Raw genomic sequence first — 15,647 nt, 5'->3', positions numbered from 1 at the left:
AGTGTAAAACACCATTTCAAAACATAATGGAGTTCATTCAAACACCTTATAATTAAATATTTTCTGCAGACGTTGGGATTCTATTGCACAGTACTTTATGGTACAAATCCTCCATAAATTGAAAGGCCACCCCAAAAAAGACAGCACACATATCATGATTAAATGTCACAATAATTATTTATTAGTTAAGCATACATAGTATAATATAAATATAAAATATGCAATTTATTTTTAAAATTGGTGAGACATCATTATATCTGTGTTGAGACAACCATACAAACAGTTTAATTCTACCAAAATTGGTTATGCGTCTGTAACAAACTCTCGCTATGGTGCCATTCTAAAATAAGGTACAGAGAGAGGACAATTTACTGTAGCAGCATATGCATCACTCTTAAGAAACTGCAGAAAAGAAAACGTCAAACATACTCATCGGCACTGTACAAACAAGGAACCCGTTCACGGTGAAGTAATCAACAGAATGAGATGGAGTGGGAGATCATTAAATAATGTTCTTTTTTTTTTTTTTTTGTATTTTTCGTTTCCTATGGTTGACATGCTCTCGAGTTGCAAAAGTCAGAAAGTGAAGTACTGGGCGAACCACTCCTGGCGCTGGTGGTCGGGGGATCCTACGGGTGACTCTTCTGTCTCAGGAGGGCTACACAGGGGAGGGGGGGGGGAGGCACACCACAACAGCAGCACAGTTACACAATACAGGACATTATTGACTAAGGAATCCTTATTACACCTTGGAGTTGAGTCATTTTATTTGATTTAAGTCTCTGGGTTTTATGCCTATGTGATGTGTTTGTGAATGTTCCTTAGTGTCGTCGAAGTAGTCATTCATCCAGTTCAGAGGATAATGGGATTTTGCTGCGGCAATATAGATTTGTTGATCTGCTCTTAAGTGTGAATGTTTCCTAGAAAACGATAAGATTTCCATTGCGCTAATCTGCCTTTAACCCTGTTAAGTGTGCTCATTTCTAAGAGCCCGCGGCTCTACTAACTCTAACTTTTCTGTTTTACATGATCGTCCAGACATGAGATTTTGTGAGATTAAATTACAAGACCATGCGGTTGCTAATCTTTGACTCAGGTCCTTGGGGGACGACGCTGTCTTGGTGATACAAATATGTGAATGCATCTATTAAAAATCCTATATACTACTTTCATACTACTTGTCTGTAGTTTCTGAAAAGCCAATGCAATTGTAACCAAGGAAAACATCTGACAGGGAAAATGTATTGAAAGACCATAACCTTGCCTATTGTTGTTTGTTCTAAGTCTACCTAAGATATAGCATATTCAACCTAATGCATTTCACTGGGTTTGCTGGCTTGACCATAGCCTTGGCATTGACAAATTCACAATAACCGCCAACAAACATCACTGTACTCGAACATTGCAGCTTTATTCCACATAAAATAACCTTTGCTCTTTGCCTATAGAGCTAGATATATCTCTGGCTGTCTGTCTGGCTGCCTGGTGTCTAGGGCCCTCCCTCAGCCTCAATTGTTCAGGGGTCGTAGCCCGTTGATGGGCACCAGATGCCTCCTATCTATGAAGGAATTGACATCCGACTGTCTGGAGAGCCAAAAAGAAGGAGAGAATGAGTGGGAGGAGAAGTCTCATTGAAATGTCAGTACAGAACAAACCGTAATAATGTGAAGCGCTCTCCTCGCAACAACTAGAGTGTACAACGAGTTCAAGATGAAAATATCTCAGTGATTTATGACCCAACTTTATATTGCAGTTGATATTTGACAAACACAAAGGCAAGGAAATTGCAGTCTGGGAATCTGATAAAGAACTGTGTAACTTCAGATATTTTGAGTTTTAATTTCCTACTATGGTTATTTCCACAGTTGTTATGTGAAATAACATCCTCTGAACTTAAAGGTTTTATTATTATTGTCATGACTAGATACAAATGAATAAACACAGCCTGCACTCATTCTGCACTGCACCAACTGCACTGCCCTAACTGAGCTGAACATGTCTGAAGTGTTTAAATTAAAGACAGGTGGCTTCTTCATCCTGTGCGGGGCCTTGAACTGTTTGTCTCTAAGAACTATCCTAAAATATCTCCTCTGTGATCATTCTCTCCTCAGTCTCAGTGGCCTCCATTGCAGCAAACCCAATTGAATGCTCAATTGGTCTGTTCATCACCAATTTCGGATCCAGAGAACACCTGGGCTGAGACGGACAGGGCTGACCTCAACAACATCAAAAGCTAGAAGCAGAGAAATGGCATAAGCACGCATGCTAGTGTTTTTCATCGGGACAACTCAAGTATTTATGTACATGTATTGTACTACACATTTGCTGGTGAGCTGAATTAAGAAGTTCTATTGATCTAGGTATCTTCTCCGAGAACTGAAGCGTGTGTGTTCTGGTATAGACCTCGTGAATCGAAATAGAGCAGCACTTCAGGAGCACTGCACGCAACGAGATCGGGGCAGCCTTTGAATAATCTGAAGGCAAATATGTAATACATGGCACCATTGTGTCATCATTTGCCCCTGCAGTTTGGTTAATACGAGTGGTATGTGCTTCAGCAGGTATGTGGTATGTGGGGGTGCATCTGTTGCTAAGTGTAAACAGGGACACCTTGCCAGGGGCTGAGACAGACAGGCCATGTGTGTGATGCAGTGATGGGAGAGTCCCATGACAATGGAGGGCAGCCCCGCGCAAATCCGCCACGCCGACTCATCTGCAACTTATTTACATAGCAGCATGCAGCAAAGGCAACAGAAACGCCCAAAGCTCAGAGGCGCAGTGCACGCGGGTACAGATAGATAACAAGTGCAGCAATTGTCAGAAACCTAAGCATCGGATGAGTGCAGGCAGCACAAGCTAGTACAACACATGCACAAGAGAGTACCACATTAACATGTGTGCTTAATACACATGAACAGAATTATAGCTGGAAGCACAACAGCGAGCAAAGCAATGCCAAGGCACAAGAGAGCGAGAGAGGCGTTCATTGATGAGAGGGAGAGTGTTGTTGTTATTGGAGGCTTCAGTTAGACGTTCACACATCCACACACACGCAAGAAAATACCACCAGCAATATTTTCCTCATGTAAAATCAAAACAATTTCACATCAAGGTGGACAACAAAGTGCAGTAAGTGCGGCAAGCCTGGAGGCCGGTGAGGATGAGGGGGTTTAACAGAACAAGAACAACATCACCAATGAGTTGTAGGCCTATAACTTCCAGAACAAACTGAACAATTAACACAACGCAGAGACACAAAGAGACAACTCCTAGCGTGCACACTTCAGTTAGCATGTTAAGAGTGACGGTGGGGGTGGGGGAGGGGTAGTGGTACACATGCTCCTTTTTGCATTCCAATGCCATTTTCAAAGCTTATGTATTTACTATACTTTATTATAGTATAGTAAAGTGTTGACACATCTCCAGCAGTGTGTGTAAGTTCAGCTGGAATATCTTTTGTTGTGTGTTTGAAAAGAAACCCTCTTGTGAAGTCACTGACTTCGCGGTATAAAGTAAAGATGAATTGACATAGAAGTGTAGGGGGGGATTGTGGGAGCTCTGCCTCTCTCCGAAAGCTAATTCTCGGGGGATGCAATCAAAGCCTCGCAAAAACTGCAGGCAAAGACAAAAACCATCATGTCCTTCAAATAGAATAGCAATCAAGAGGGAATCCTGGGATGAACCCTCAGCCTGCTGGCAACAGGCAGCACGCAACTTAATCTATTATTCAAGGTAATTAAAGTTCCAGACTGGAGTGCTTAAATGTTTTTTTGTCATTCCTAATTTAACGCTCTTTTGTTTATCAGAGCGAGGTCTGACAGAGAGGGGGGAAGAACATCAACATTCGCCAGTGAGGGTCACATTGAGAAGTTTCTTTTAAAGACTGAAGCCCAACATAAAGGGATATGACAGCTGACTCTGGAGAGGTTTGTATGAAAGCTGCCTATCTGCAGCTGTATGGGCCGAAGGTCAGGGCAAGCCTCTGTCTGTCTGTGTGTCAGTGTGCTTGACCCCTGGGCCTGCCCATGGTGCGGACGGAGGCGTCAGCGGCGAGGGAGGGGCGGCGCTCACCTCATGAATTTCTTGGGCTCTGTCGGAGGGGTCGGTGGGGGCAGAGGTTTGCTAGTGTTGAGCTCAAGGTGGTGAATGGGGGAGTTGGGGATAGGCTCTAGGCGGTTGGGCTGGGGTTGCCCGCTCCCCATCCCTGTTCCTGTCGCCTCCAGAGCCCTGAGGTTTGGAGAGCTGCTGAAGCGGTTTGCTGATTTGTCATTCTTTCTCTGTTGCTACACAGTAGGACAAAAACACAAACAAATGGGAAAAATAGGGAAAGCTAGTCCAATGGAAAAAAGACTGCTGTATATATATATATATATATATATATATATATATTTATATATTTCTCATTCTCTTGGAGGATTTATGTGGATGGATGCTTTCTGATGGTCAAACTCGCACCACTCAGCTAGTGAAGCAACAGTCGCTCTCAGCTTTCTGTAAACTAAGATGGGCAAAAAAGGGATGCATCAAAGGAAGAGGCTACAGAAAGTTCACACTAACAAAGAATGGCTTGGAAAGCAAAGGAGAACGGGATGTCTGAACAGGGAGATTACACACATACACACTGACTAACACACACACACACACACACACACACACACACACACACACACACACACACACACACACACACACACACACACACACACACACACACACACACACACACACACACACGTACAAACACACATAATATCGGAAGTTATAGAACTTGAAATGGAGTCAACAGTCACATATTGACCATGCAGAGTGATCCATTCAACTGGGAGACAGGGGATTGCTGTGTTTACATTGGAATGGGACACAACTTCCAATGGAAATCAAGGCTAAATATACGTGGAAAATCTCCACTTCAATCATTCTCTACAACGACGTACAGGCAACTGGTCTCGGCCTGTAATGATCGGGATGGTTCCCTAATGGTTTCTAATTGTCACCGGTAGCTTTGGGGCTTCACAAAGTGTCAAAGACTGGCTCAAATGAGCCATATGGCTCTAATCAACTGATGGTCAGTGTTAGTCCAGAGGTGTGTTAGCCTTGTGTCTGTCTGTGTGGTGCGTTAGTGTGCAAGCAGTCAGCTCACCTTGATGAGGGGATTTATTACTCCCACGTTGGGACTGGTGTTGAACACTTTGTTGAAGTTGGTCTCTCTGTTCACCAACTCCAGCTGGTAGAACTTTTTGTCGTCCTGCAAGTCCACAGAGAGATGCCAGTTAGGTCACGGCACTCTGGGTTCGTGATGGAGCATCTCACTGATTGTTTACGACACACCTCACATACTCGGTCTACAATGGGGCTTAGCAGTACCGGGTGATAGCACTGGCTTAAGTCAGAGGGCTTTCTATCCACTCTCTCTAGCGTCACAGACACTTTGTCACCGATACAGTACGCTGGATAACCTGTCTGAATGCATCGCTGGGACTCTAGGGCTGTAACATAGCTCTCGGAGTCTACTGCTGCTGTATGAGAACTCTTAGGTCATGCAGGGCTACAGCACTCCATAGTCTGGTCTACTATTGTCTGGAGGTAGACAGGCATGCAGGCTCCATGTCTAGGATTGTTGGGTAAAACCACAAAAGGGCATCCTGTAGGCCATCTTGTACTGTGTACATACACTTACCACCAGCTTCTTGACGAGGGACTCCCTCTCAGTCACCATGTCCTTTAGCTCAGCGATCACCTGCAGGTCCTCAGGCCGGCTCTCCCTGTTCCGGAACTTATCCTCCGTGCCCTCCAGCCTGGGGAAGAGGAGGGGGCCATTAGGGCTCAGACGTCTCACAGTTTGTTTGTGTGACGTGATAATAAAAGTGCTCGGGATCAGCTTGGGGATATGAGCATTAATACATGCAGACACTGAGGGACCATGTTTTGAAAGCTTCCCTTCCCTTAACTACAGTTCAATAGTAAAGCATTAGCTTTTAACTCTCCTAGGTTTAATCTCATAATCAGAAAGCCTATTAGTGCTGGTGTATTACTATGATCAAAAAGTGGCAGTACATGTTTTTCCTGGATTTCCACTTTAACATGTCAACAAATAACAAGCGCTTTTTTTTTTAGAAGAGTTCTTAACAGTGTTCAAAGCCATCTGCCTCTCCACAGTTTTTTTGCTGCCTCTAACTTGAGATTGATGACTTTAATATGCCGAGATATTCCTCGTACTGTAAACAAGCATCCATCATGTCCAGTTTGGCTCGTCGCCCTCAGCACTTACAGATGTGGAATGACAAGTGATACCAAACTCGCCATCAAAACGCCGACGCAAGACAGGGACAGGCAAGAGCCTGAATTAGAGGGAGAGCCTATTGGATATCAGGATAATTGCTTCTGCTGCGCTGCTATGCATCAGCGATCTGTTCATTTCTTGCTCTACTACACATTACTTCAGTGTCACATTTCACTATAGACTCATCTGCATCCAGTGGTGTAAAGTACTTAAGTAAAAAATACTTTAAAGTACTACTTAAGTAGTTTTTTGGGGTATCTGTACTTTACTTGACTATTTATATTTTTGACAATTTTTACTTTTACTTCACTACATTCCTAAAGAAAAGTACTTTTTACTCCATACATTTTCCCTGACACCCAAAAGTACTCGTTACATTTTGAATGGCTAGCAGGACAGGAAAATGGTCCAATTCACGCACTTATCAAGAGAACATCCCTGGTCATCCATACTGCCTCTGATCTGGCGGACACACTAAACACAAATGCTTCATTTGTAAATTATGTCTGAGTGTTGGAGTGTGCCCCTGGCTCTCTGTAAATAAAAAATGGTGCTGTCTGGTTTGCTTGATATAAGGAATTTGAAATGATTTATACTTTTCCTTTCAATAATAATTTTAGCAATTACATTTACTTTTGATACTTTAAGTATATTTAAAACCAAATACTTTTAGAATTTTACTGAAGTAGTATTTCACAGGGTGACTTTCACTTGAGTCATTTTCTATTAAGGTATCTATACTTTTACTCAAGTATGACAATTAGGCACTTTTTCCACCACTGTCTGTATCCCTACACATATTCCAAGCACACCCGTGTGAAAGAAACATGTTGCTGCAGTGCAGCCTGGGAAGCTGGTGCTGGCTTGCTTTCTATAAATATATCACACTCCATTCAACTCTCGAGCGACATCACTCAAAACAGATGTGACAACAACCAATCAGACAACAAACTCATGTTGGTTCCCAGGGGCTTAACCAATAGGAGATGTAATGAGATAAAATATTCATAAAGCTTAAATGGCGTAATAATTTAGCGGTGGCCAGGGACTGGCTTTGGGGGAACGAAGCTGCCATGGTGATTAATTGGGGAGGGGACAGGGGTTGTCGTTAAAATAGATTTGTCCTGTGCTTAATTAGCAGGCAGTAAATCGGCCACCTCAAGGGAAGGCCCTGGAAATGTCAACTAGTCAGCAAATTGATAATGACAGGGTCTCCAACCAGCAGGTAATTGTTGGTTTTAGAAAGGTTAGTAACAGAAAAATCTATGTGTGACCTATTTTTACAATATCGTAATGGATTCTGTTTGTCGGTCACATTCATGGAGGAACATGTGCACAAATAATGATGTATGCTTCACTAGCATTTCATTTTGATGTTGTGAAAGGAGTGATTGAGCCATGAGAAGATTTGGTGAGGAACATCACAGATGAACTATTTTAAACAGAGGCTCTCTCTGCAGTAGCTGGCTGTGTGTCTAGATTGTGCTCTCATTCAAGTGAAACCAAATTAGGTCACTCCTGACAGCAAAATCCACAGTCCTAGGGCCCTTACATCTGTTTCTCCTCTGTTCCTCTCTCATATTTCAAAAATAGTTCCTATGGAGACGTACGGATCATTTAATCAATACATCTCCATTGATCTATTCACAGCAGTTTGCAGGGGATTTTTCTATGTCTATGCTTGTATTTGCTGGTCTGTACTGGGTGTGTATTGTGGTGTCTTGAAAGCTATGGGGCAGCTGCACACCCAGCTGGAGGTTTATCCCCAGATGGACACTGCTATATGGACAGTGTGTGTGTGTGTGTGTGTGTGTGTGTGTGTGTGTGTGATGGGATATTGAGGACACAGTCACCTCCATACAGCACACGAGGGAAATAAAACAAGTCTGCCAGATCTCTCATAGGGAGCTGCATCTGTACTACTGGGAGGGTAAGGAGAGAGAGAAGGACCCTCCCAATGGGCCATATTCACCTCAGGAGGTCATGTGTAGCCCCCTTCTCTCCCCTCTTGAATCCATCCCTCCCTCCCTCCTTCCATTCATCCCTGTATCTGTCTGGGGCACTCACCTTTTCACCCTCTGTTGCTCGGCCAGGTACTGTGGTCTTTCATCATCTGCCAGGGCTTTATATAATCACACACACACACACACACACACACACACACACACACACACACACACACACACACACACACACACACACACACACAGCTAAAGCAACTACATACTGGATGTACTGTACGTACAGGACTTGCAGAGCAGAAATCTTGTCTTTGAGTAGCTCCTGGGCCTTGTTGAAGTCACACAGCATGTTCTGAGTCTCTCTGTTGTGCATGGCGTTCATCTCAGCCATCTCCCGCTCGTGTTTCTTACACAGGTCCTGTTCATGAGCCCTGATGAGAAGAGACCAGACCATTAAAGCCCATTCAGATCACGTCTTTATACGCCTCTCCAGCTCTGAGGCGCTGAGTCTCTGGTCCAGAGGTGTTACAGTATCCTAACGAGGCACAATTACCACAGACACATTCTTTTTGATCCTGCTGCCGCCAGTCAAATTGCATTCATCTTTGACTTTCTTTCGTTTCCTGACATACCCATCCTTTCCTTTCCTAGAAAGACATACATAATTCACAGCAGAGGGCTCTGGAGGAGAGGTATCACTGTTTCGCCATAAGTGAGAAAAAAAACACTCCTCTCTATTTACTTATTGATTTATTTTGAAATCGGGACAGATGGACAGGACTTTTCCAGGACATTTCACCAGCTCATTGAAATTCCCTGCATGGTAGCGGTGACTGTCTACTCTCGGTAGGCTTTATGGCAGGGCTGCTCACTCTGAGGTACTGCAGTCGGAGAGAGAGACCATGAGGAGTACAGAGGAATATGTTTGCCTCTCCCTGAGTAACACCCTGAGGGACACATCATTTCCAATGTATTTATTTATTATGTTATTTTTATCTCAGAAACGAGGATTCACCCGCGTGTTACATAATTGGAAGTGAAACGTACTCCACGAGGAGCTTGGAATCCTGCTAGCGATGTGTGTCGTTGATGTCACACATGCATGCACGCACAAACAGGCGTGCGCTGATGCACACACATGCGCACTGGAACACTAGCCCTCGGATTCAGAGGGGTTGTGTTAAATGCGGAAGACACATTTCAGTGGAATGCATTCAGTTGTACAACTGACTATGTATCCCCCTTTCCCAATGGGACTCTCTACATTTTTCTCAAACACCCAGAAAAGGCTACTCTCCTCGATCTTATCCTCACAAATAATCCTGATAGGTATCAGTCTGGTGTTTCCTGTAATGACCTTAGTGATCACTGTTTTACAGCCTGTGTTCGTCACTGCTGCTCAGTGAAACGACCTGTCCTGATTTGTCATAGTCGCTTGACAAAAAAACTTTAATGAGCAAGCCTTCTTTCATGAACTGACCTCTGTAAATTGGGATAGAATCAACTTGATCCCCTCTGTCGAAGACACTTGGACCTTCGTTTTTGATATTTTTAGTGGTATTGTTAACAAACACGCCACCATGAAGAAAAATATCATTAAAAACAGGTTCAGTTCCTGGTTCGACCATGATCTTGCAGAGTTACTCCACTTCAAGAAAAGGCTCGGCACACGCATACTCAGGCTGACTGGCTCTCGTTCAGGCAAATTAGAAATAAGTGGACTCAGGCTATCCGGAAGGCCAAAGTTAGTTATTTTAAGGAAAAGTTCTCTCTCTGAAGTTCGGGAAACGGTTAAAGACCTGGAGAATAAACCCTCCTCTTCACAGCTGCCCATGTCCCTTAATGTTGATGATGTGGTTGTTACTGATGAGAAGCACATGGCTGAGCTCTTTAATCACCACTTCATTAAGTCAGGACTCCTATTTGACTCAACCATGCATTCCCTGCCCGTCCCAACTTTTCCTCATCTCCTAACCCTTCTAATGTGACTAGTCAGATGGTTTAGACCCTTTCTTCTTTAAGGTTGCTGCCCCTATCATCGCCAAGCCCATCTCTGACCTTTTTAACCTGTCTCTCCTCTCTGTGGAGGTTCCCATGGCTTGGAAGGCAGCTATGGTTCGTCTTTTATTTAAAGGGGGCGATCAAGCTGATCCTAAGCGCTCTAGGCCTATTTCTATTTTGCCTTGTTTATCAAAAGTGTTGGAAAAACTTGTCAATAATCAACTGTCAATCAATCAATTCTCTCGGGTATGTAATCTGGTTTCCGCTCAGGTTATGGATGCGTCACTGCAACCCTAAAGGTCCTCAATGATGTCACCATTGCCCTTGATTCTAAGCAACGTTGTGCTGCTATTTTTATTGACTTGGCCAAAGCTTTTGATACAGTAGACCATTCCATTCTTTTGGGTCGGCTAAGGAATATTGGTGTCTCTGTCTCTAAGGGGCCTTTGGCCTGGTTTGCTAACTACCTCTCTCAAAGAGTGCAGTGTATAAAGTCAGAACATCTGCTGTCTCAGCCACTGCTTGTCACCAAGGGAGTACCCCAAGGCTCGATCCTAGGCCCCACGTTCTTCTCAATTTACATTAACAACATAGCTCAGGCAGTAGGAAGCTCTCTCATCCATTCATATGCAAATTATACAGTATTATACTCAGCTGGCCCCTCCCCTGATTTTGTGTTAAACACTCTACAACAAAGCTTTCTTAGTGTCCAACAAGCTTTTTCTACCCTTAACCTTGTTCTGAACACCTCCAAAGAAAGGTAATGTGGTTTGGTAAGAAGAATGCCCCTCTTCCCACGGGTGTGATTACTACCTCTGAGGGTTTAGAGCTTGAGGTAGTCACCTCATACAAGTACTTGGGAGTATGGCTAGACTGTACACTGTCCTTCTCTCAGCACATATCAAAGCTGCAGGCTAAATTTAAAACTAGACTTGGTTTCCTCTTTCATAATAGCTCCTCTTTCACCACAGTTGCCACACTAACCCTGATTCAGATGACCATCCTACCCATGCTAGATTACGGAGACATCATTTATAGATCGGCAGGTAAGGGTGCTCTCGAGCGGCTAGATGTTCTATACCATTCGGCCATCATATTTGCCACCAATGCTCCTTATTGGACACATCACTGCACTCTATACTCCTCTGTAAACTGGTCATATCTGTATACCTGTCGCAAGACCCACTGGTTGATGCTTATTTCTAAAACCCTCTTAGGCCTCACTCCCCCCTATCTGATATACCTACTGCAGCCCTCATCCTCCACATACAACACCCGTTCTGCAAGTCACATTCTGTTAAAGGCCACACACATCCCTAGTTCGCTGCAGCTAGCGACTGGAATGAGCTGCAACAAGCACTCAAACGGGACAGTTTTATCTCAATCTCTTCATTCAAAGACTCAATCATGGACACTCTTACTGACAGTTGTGACTGCTTGGCGTGATGTATTGTTTTCTCTACCTTCTGGCCCTTTGTGCTGTTGTCTGTGCCCTATAATGTTTGTACCATGTTTTACGCTGCTACCATGTTGTGTTTCTACCATGTTGTGTTGTCTGTGTTGCTGCCTTGCCATGTTGTTGACTTAGGTCTATTTTTATGTAGTGTTGTCTCTCTTGTCGTGATGTGCATTTTGTCCTATATTTATATATTTTTTAATCCCATCCCCTGTCCCCGCAGGAGGCCTTTGCCTTTTGATAGGCCGTCATTGTAAATAAGAATTTGTTCTTAACTGACTTTGTTCTTAACTGCCATTTCAAATGAAATGTGATTAGTTATCTCTAGAAAAGCATCAGCCTCCATTATTTTAATTCATCACCAAACAGGCTTTTAATTCTAATGAGAGTTCTTGCCGTTCATTCCATCCGGGCCTTAGCCACACATTATGAATTAATATAAGAGTGAATTATTAATTATCAGCCTGTGGGAAAAGCATGATGATAGATTATATTTAGGCCTTGCCCCAAATAACAGTTTCATATTTCCTTATCAATTTATTTGGCCATATAACAAAATGTCAAAAGGGACCATGTCATCAAAGGGAATAACAGATGACAAAATATAAACCAGGACATCTAGCAGGGAGAGGAAAATTGGCCCCCTCACTTTCTGCCAGTATCCTTCCACTTTAATCTAACTTGAAAACGTTGCCAGCACTGCCAATGGCCACTGACAGTCACATCTAAACAAGAGGAAGTCGCACAACTGAACTTCTCGTGTTGTGATTCACCAGTCATCTAAATGAACGAAACAATCCAAAATAACCTTCATCGTGACCATATTAAAACGAGGTAGAGGCATTCACCTGTAAGGATAGCATACGGAGACTCACCTACAGTGCCTTCAAAAAGTATCCACACCTCTTGACTAATTCCACATTTTGTTGTGTTCCAGCCTGATTTTGAAATGGATTAAATTGAGATTTTGTGTCACTGGCCTACACACAATACCCCATAATGTCAAGTGGAATTATGTTTTATGACATTGTTACAAGTTAATTTAAAATGAAAAGCTGAAATGTCTTCAGTCAATAAGTATACAATCCTTTTGTTATGGCAAGCCTAAATAAGTTCAGGAGTAAACATGTGCTCAACAAGTCACATAATAAGTTGCATGGACTCACTCTGTGTGCATGAATAGTGTTTAATGTGATTTTTGAATGACTACCTCATCTCTGTACCCCACACATGCAATTATCTGTAAGGTCCCTCAGTCGAGCAGTGAATTTCAAACACAGATTCAACCATAAAGACCAGAGAGGTTGTCCAACACCTCGCAGAGAAGGGTACCTATTGGTAGATGGGTAAAAAAATGGCAGACATTGAATATCCCTTGGAGCATGGTAAAGTTATTAATTTGGATTAATAACACTTTGGATGGTATATCAATACACCCAGTCACTATAAGGATACGGGCATCCTTCCTAACTCAGTTGCCAGAGAGGAAGGAAACTGCTCGGGCAATGCACCATGAGGCCAATGGTGACTTTAAAACAGTTACAGAGTTTAATGGCTGTGATAGGAGAAAACTGAAGATGGATCAACAACATTGTAATTACTCCACAATACTAAACAAATTACAGAGTGAAAAGAAGGAAGCCCGTACAGAATAAAAATATTCCAAAACAACTTGTTCGCAATAAGCCACTAAAGTAAAACTGCTAAAAATGTGGCAAAGAAATGAACTGTATATCCTGAATACAAAATATTATGTTTGGGGCAAAACAACATCACTGAGTACCACTCTTCATATTTTCAAGTATGGTGGTGGCTGCATCATGTTATGGTACGGTTGTCATCGGCAAGGGAGTTTTTTTTAGGATGAAAAGCAACGGAATAGAGCTAAGCACAGGCTACATCAGAGAGGAAAACCTGATTCAGTCTGCTTTCCTCCTGGACAATAACCTAAAACACAAATATACACTGGAGTTGCTTACTAAGACAACATTGAATGTTCCTGAGTGGCCTACTATAGCTACAGTTTTGACTTAAATCAGCTTGAAAATCTATGGCAATACTTTAAAATGGATGTCACTGATCAACAACCAACTTGACAGAACTTGAAGAATTAAACAAATTATAATGTGCAAATATTATACAATCAACGTGTGCAAATCTCTTAGAGACTTACCCAGAAAGATTCACAGCTGTAATCGCTGCTGAATGTGATTCTAACATGTATTGACTCAGGGGTGTAAATACTTATGTAAATGAGATATTTCTGTATTTCATTTTCAATAAATATGCCAACATTTCTAAAAACATGTTTTCACTTTGTCATTATGGGGTATTGTGTGTAGAAGGCTGAGGCAATAAATATATTTAATCAATTTTGAATTCAAGCTGTAACAGGGGTATGAATACAGGGGTATGAGTACGCAACGCGCCGGAACAACATTACTGTAGATGGCCTGTTATTGTGTCAACCCTCCTTTGTGTCACCCCATAATGCTCTGTGGTGGGGTGACGGCCCTCCCCTCCTGCCCTCTCCTCCCACCCACCTGATCTGCTGGTTGGCCTCACTGCGGATCTTCAGCACCTCCTTGCCCTTAAGCTCCAGCTCCTTGGTGAGCGTGTTGATGTTTTCATTCAGTGTGTGGATTTCGTGGTCCAGCTCAGCAATGTGGTTCTTCCTCCTTACCACCTCCTCCTGCAGGTCTGAGATACGGCCCAGCAACTCCCTCTCCTTTGGGGTAATAGGCAGACATACACAGGCAACACACACAAAGATACACAGAAACACACAAAAATCAAGCAAAAAAAAAACACGTTTGAGTTAGCATTGGATCTCATTTGTGCATTCTTGCTGTGCTGTTGTGCTGCTTCCTTGTATTCCCAAGGGGTACTGTGATGTTGGATACCATCTTTACAGTGCCATGATGCTACAGCTTAAGTGGGCACACTCACATACCATGGTCACTAGTGATTAGGCCTGGGAATTGCCAGGGACCTTACGATACAATATTATCATGATACTTAGATGCCGATACGATCTGTATTGTGATTGTCACAATTCCATATGTATTGCGATTTGATACTGTGATTTTATTGCAATTCGATGTTCCAAACATATTGCTCACCATATGTCTGCTGCAGAGAGACATGAGAGAGCCATGAGAAAGAAGTTTTATCAGTCATGGAAATTAGAGTCCTGAAAACAAATTGGCTCCCTATTTAAAAATAAGATGGAGAACAAGCTATGAAGGAAAAATACTGGAGTTTTAGCGCAAATATACAGGCAGCAAGGGCAAAAATTATATTGCGAGATTGTCAAAATGATACGTTAAGGAAACTGTACTGTTCAGATGGGTTAAATGGAGAAGTAGCCTGAAATCTGGACACTGACTGTAGGTCTATAACCTCTCATATAGCCTAATCTAATATTAACTCCTGCAGAATTAAGCATTTCTTGCAGTAAAATTATACACCAAATGTACATTTTGACTCTCGAACAGGAGTGGAGAAATATGATTTATTTCATTCAGCATCTTGAGAAAATGAATGCGCAGTTAGCAACCGTCTGTAATGGTGCTATTTTATCAGCATAAAATCTTAAATCATCATAAAATATGCATCCAAGCTGAACTGAAATCTTCTCAAAAACATGTTGTGTCGTTTTTAACAGCTTGGTGCAAACACCGGGGCCTCACTGCGGTGACAGTCTGCTCCGGCTTTCTGGCGCAGCACGGCACGCTGAAGGTGAACATGGGCGGCTTCCCATGTTTCCTCCGCGTGCCGGAACCAGTCGTCCTCCGCAGGAGCCTCGTTCTGACTTTGATGCCAAGGAGCCAGAACCGGCTGATACCCCAGTACGCACTGGAAGGGGAAGAGGTTAGTGGAGGAGTGGCGGAGCGAGTTCTGGGCCATCTCTGCCCAGGCCACGAACGCTGCCCACTCCCCCGGCCGG

At 43.0% G+C, this 15,647-nt stretch overlaps 1 protein-coding gene across 3 annotated transcripts in view; it reads right to left on the bottom strand.

The window, feature by feature from the left end:
• Nucleotides 1–152: 152 nt before the first annotated feature.
• fam184ab (family with sequence similarity 184 member Ab) overlaps nucleotides 153–15,647 on the bottom strand; it is a 148,773-nt gene continuing 133,278 nt past the window's right edge. The window contains exons 14-19 of one of the 3 annotated variants that reach the window (XM_064990961.1): nucleotides 14,242–14,426; nucleotides 8,526–8,672; nucleotides 5,672–5,795; nucleotides 5,141–5,245; nucleotides 4,072–4,283; nucleotides 153–658 (exon numbers count right to left, since the gene is read on the bottom strand). In XM_064990961.1, coding sequence (XP_064847033.1) covers nucleotides 577–658; nucleotides 4,072–4,283; nucleotides 5,141–5,245; nucleotides 5,672–5,795; nucleotides 8,526–8,672; nucleotides 14,242–14,426 — 855 coding nt within the window. In that variant the 3' untranslated portion in view covers nucleotides 153–576. The remainder of the gene's footprint in view (nucleotides 659–4,071; nucleotides 4,284–5,140; nucleotides 5,246–5,671; nucleotides 5,796–8,525; nucleotides 8,673–14,241; nucleotides 14,427–15,647) is intronic. The other 2 variants (XM_064990963.1, XM_064990964.1) reach the window with 2 other exon arrangements.

The sequence above is a fragment of the Oncorhynchus masou genome, chromosome 16, assembly GCF_036934945.1.
Source record: "Oncorhynchus masou masou isolate Uvic2021 chromosome 16, UVic_Omas_1.1, whole genome shotgun sequence".
In the NCBI taxonomy this organism is placed as follows: Eukaryota; Metazoa; Chordata; class Actinopteri; order Salmoniformes; family Salmonidae; genus Oncorhynchus; species Oncorhynchus masou.
This window is presented reverse-complemented; position numbering and strand designations above follow the sequence as displayed.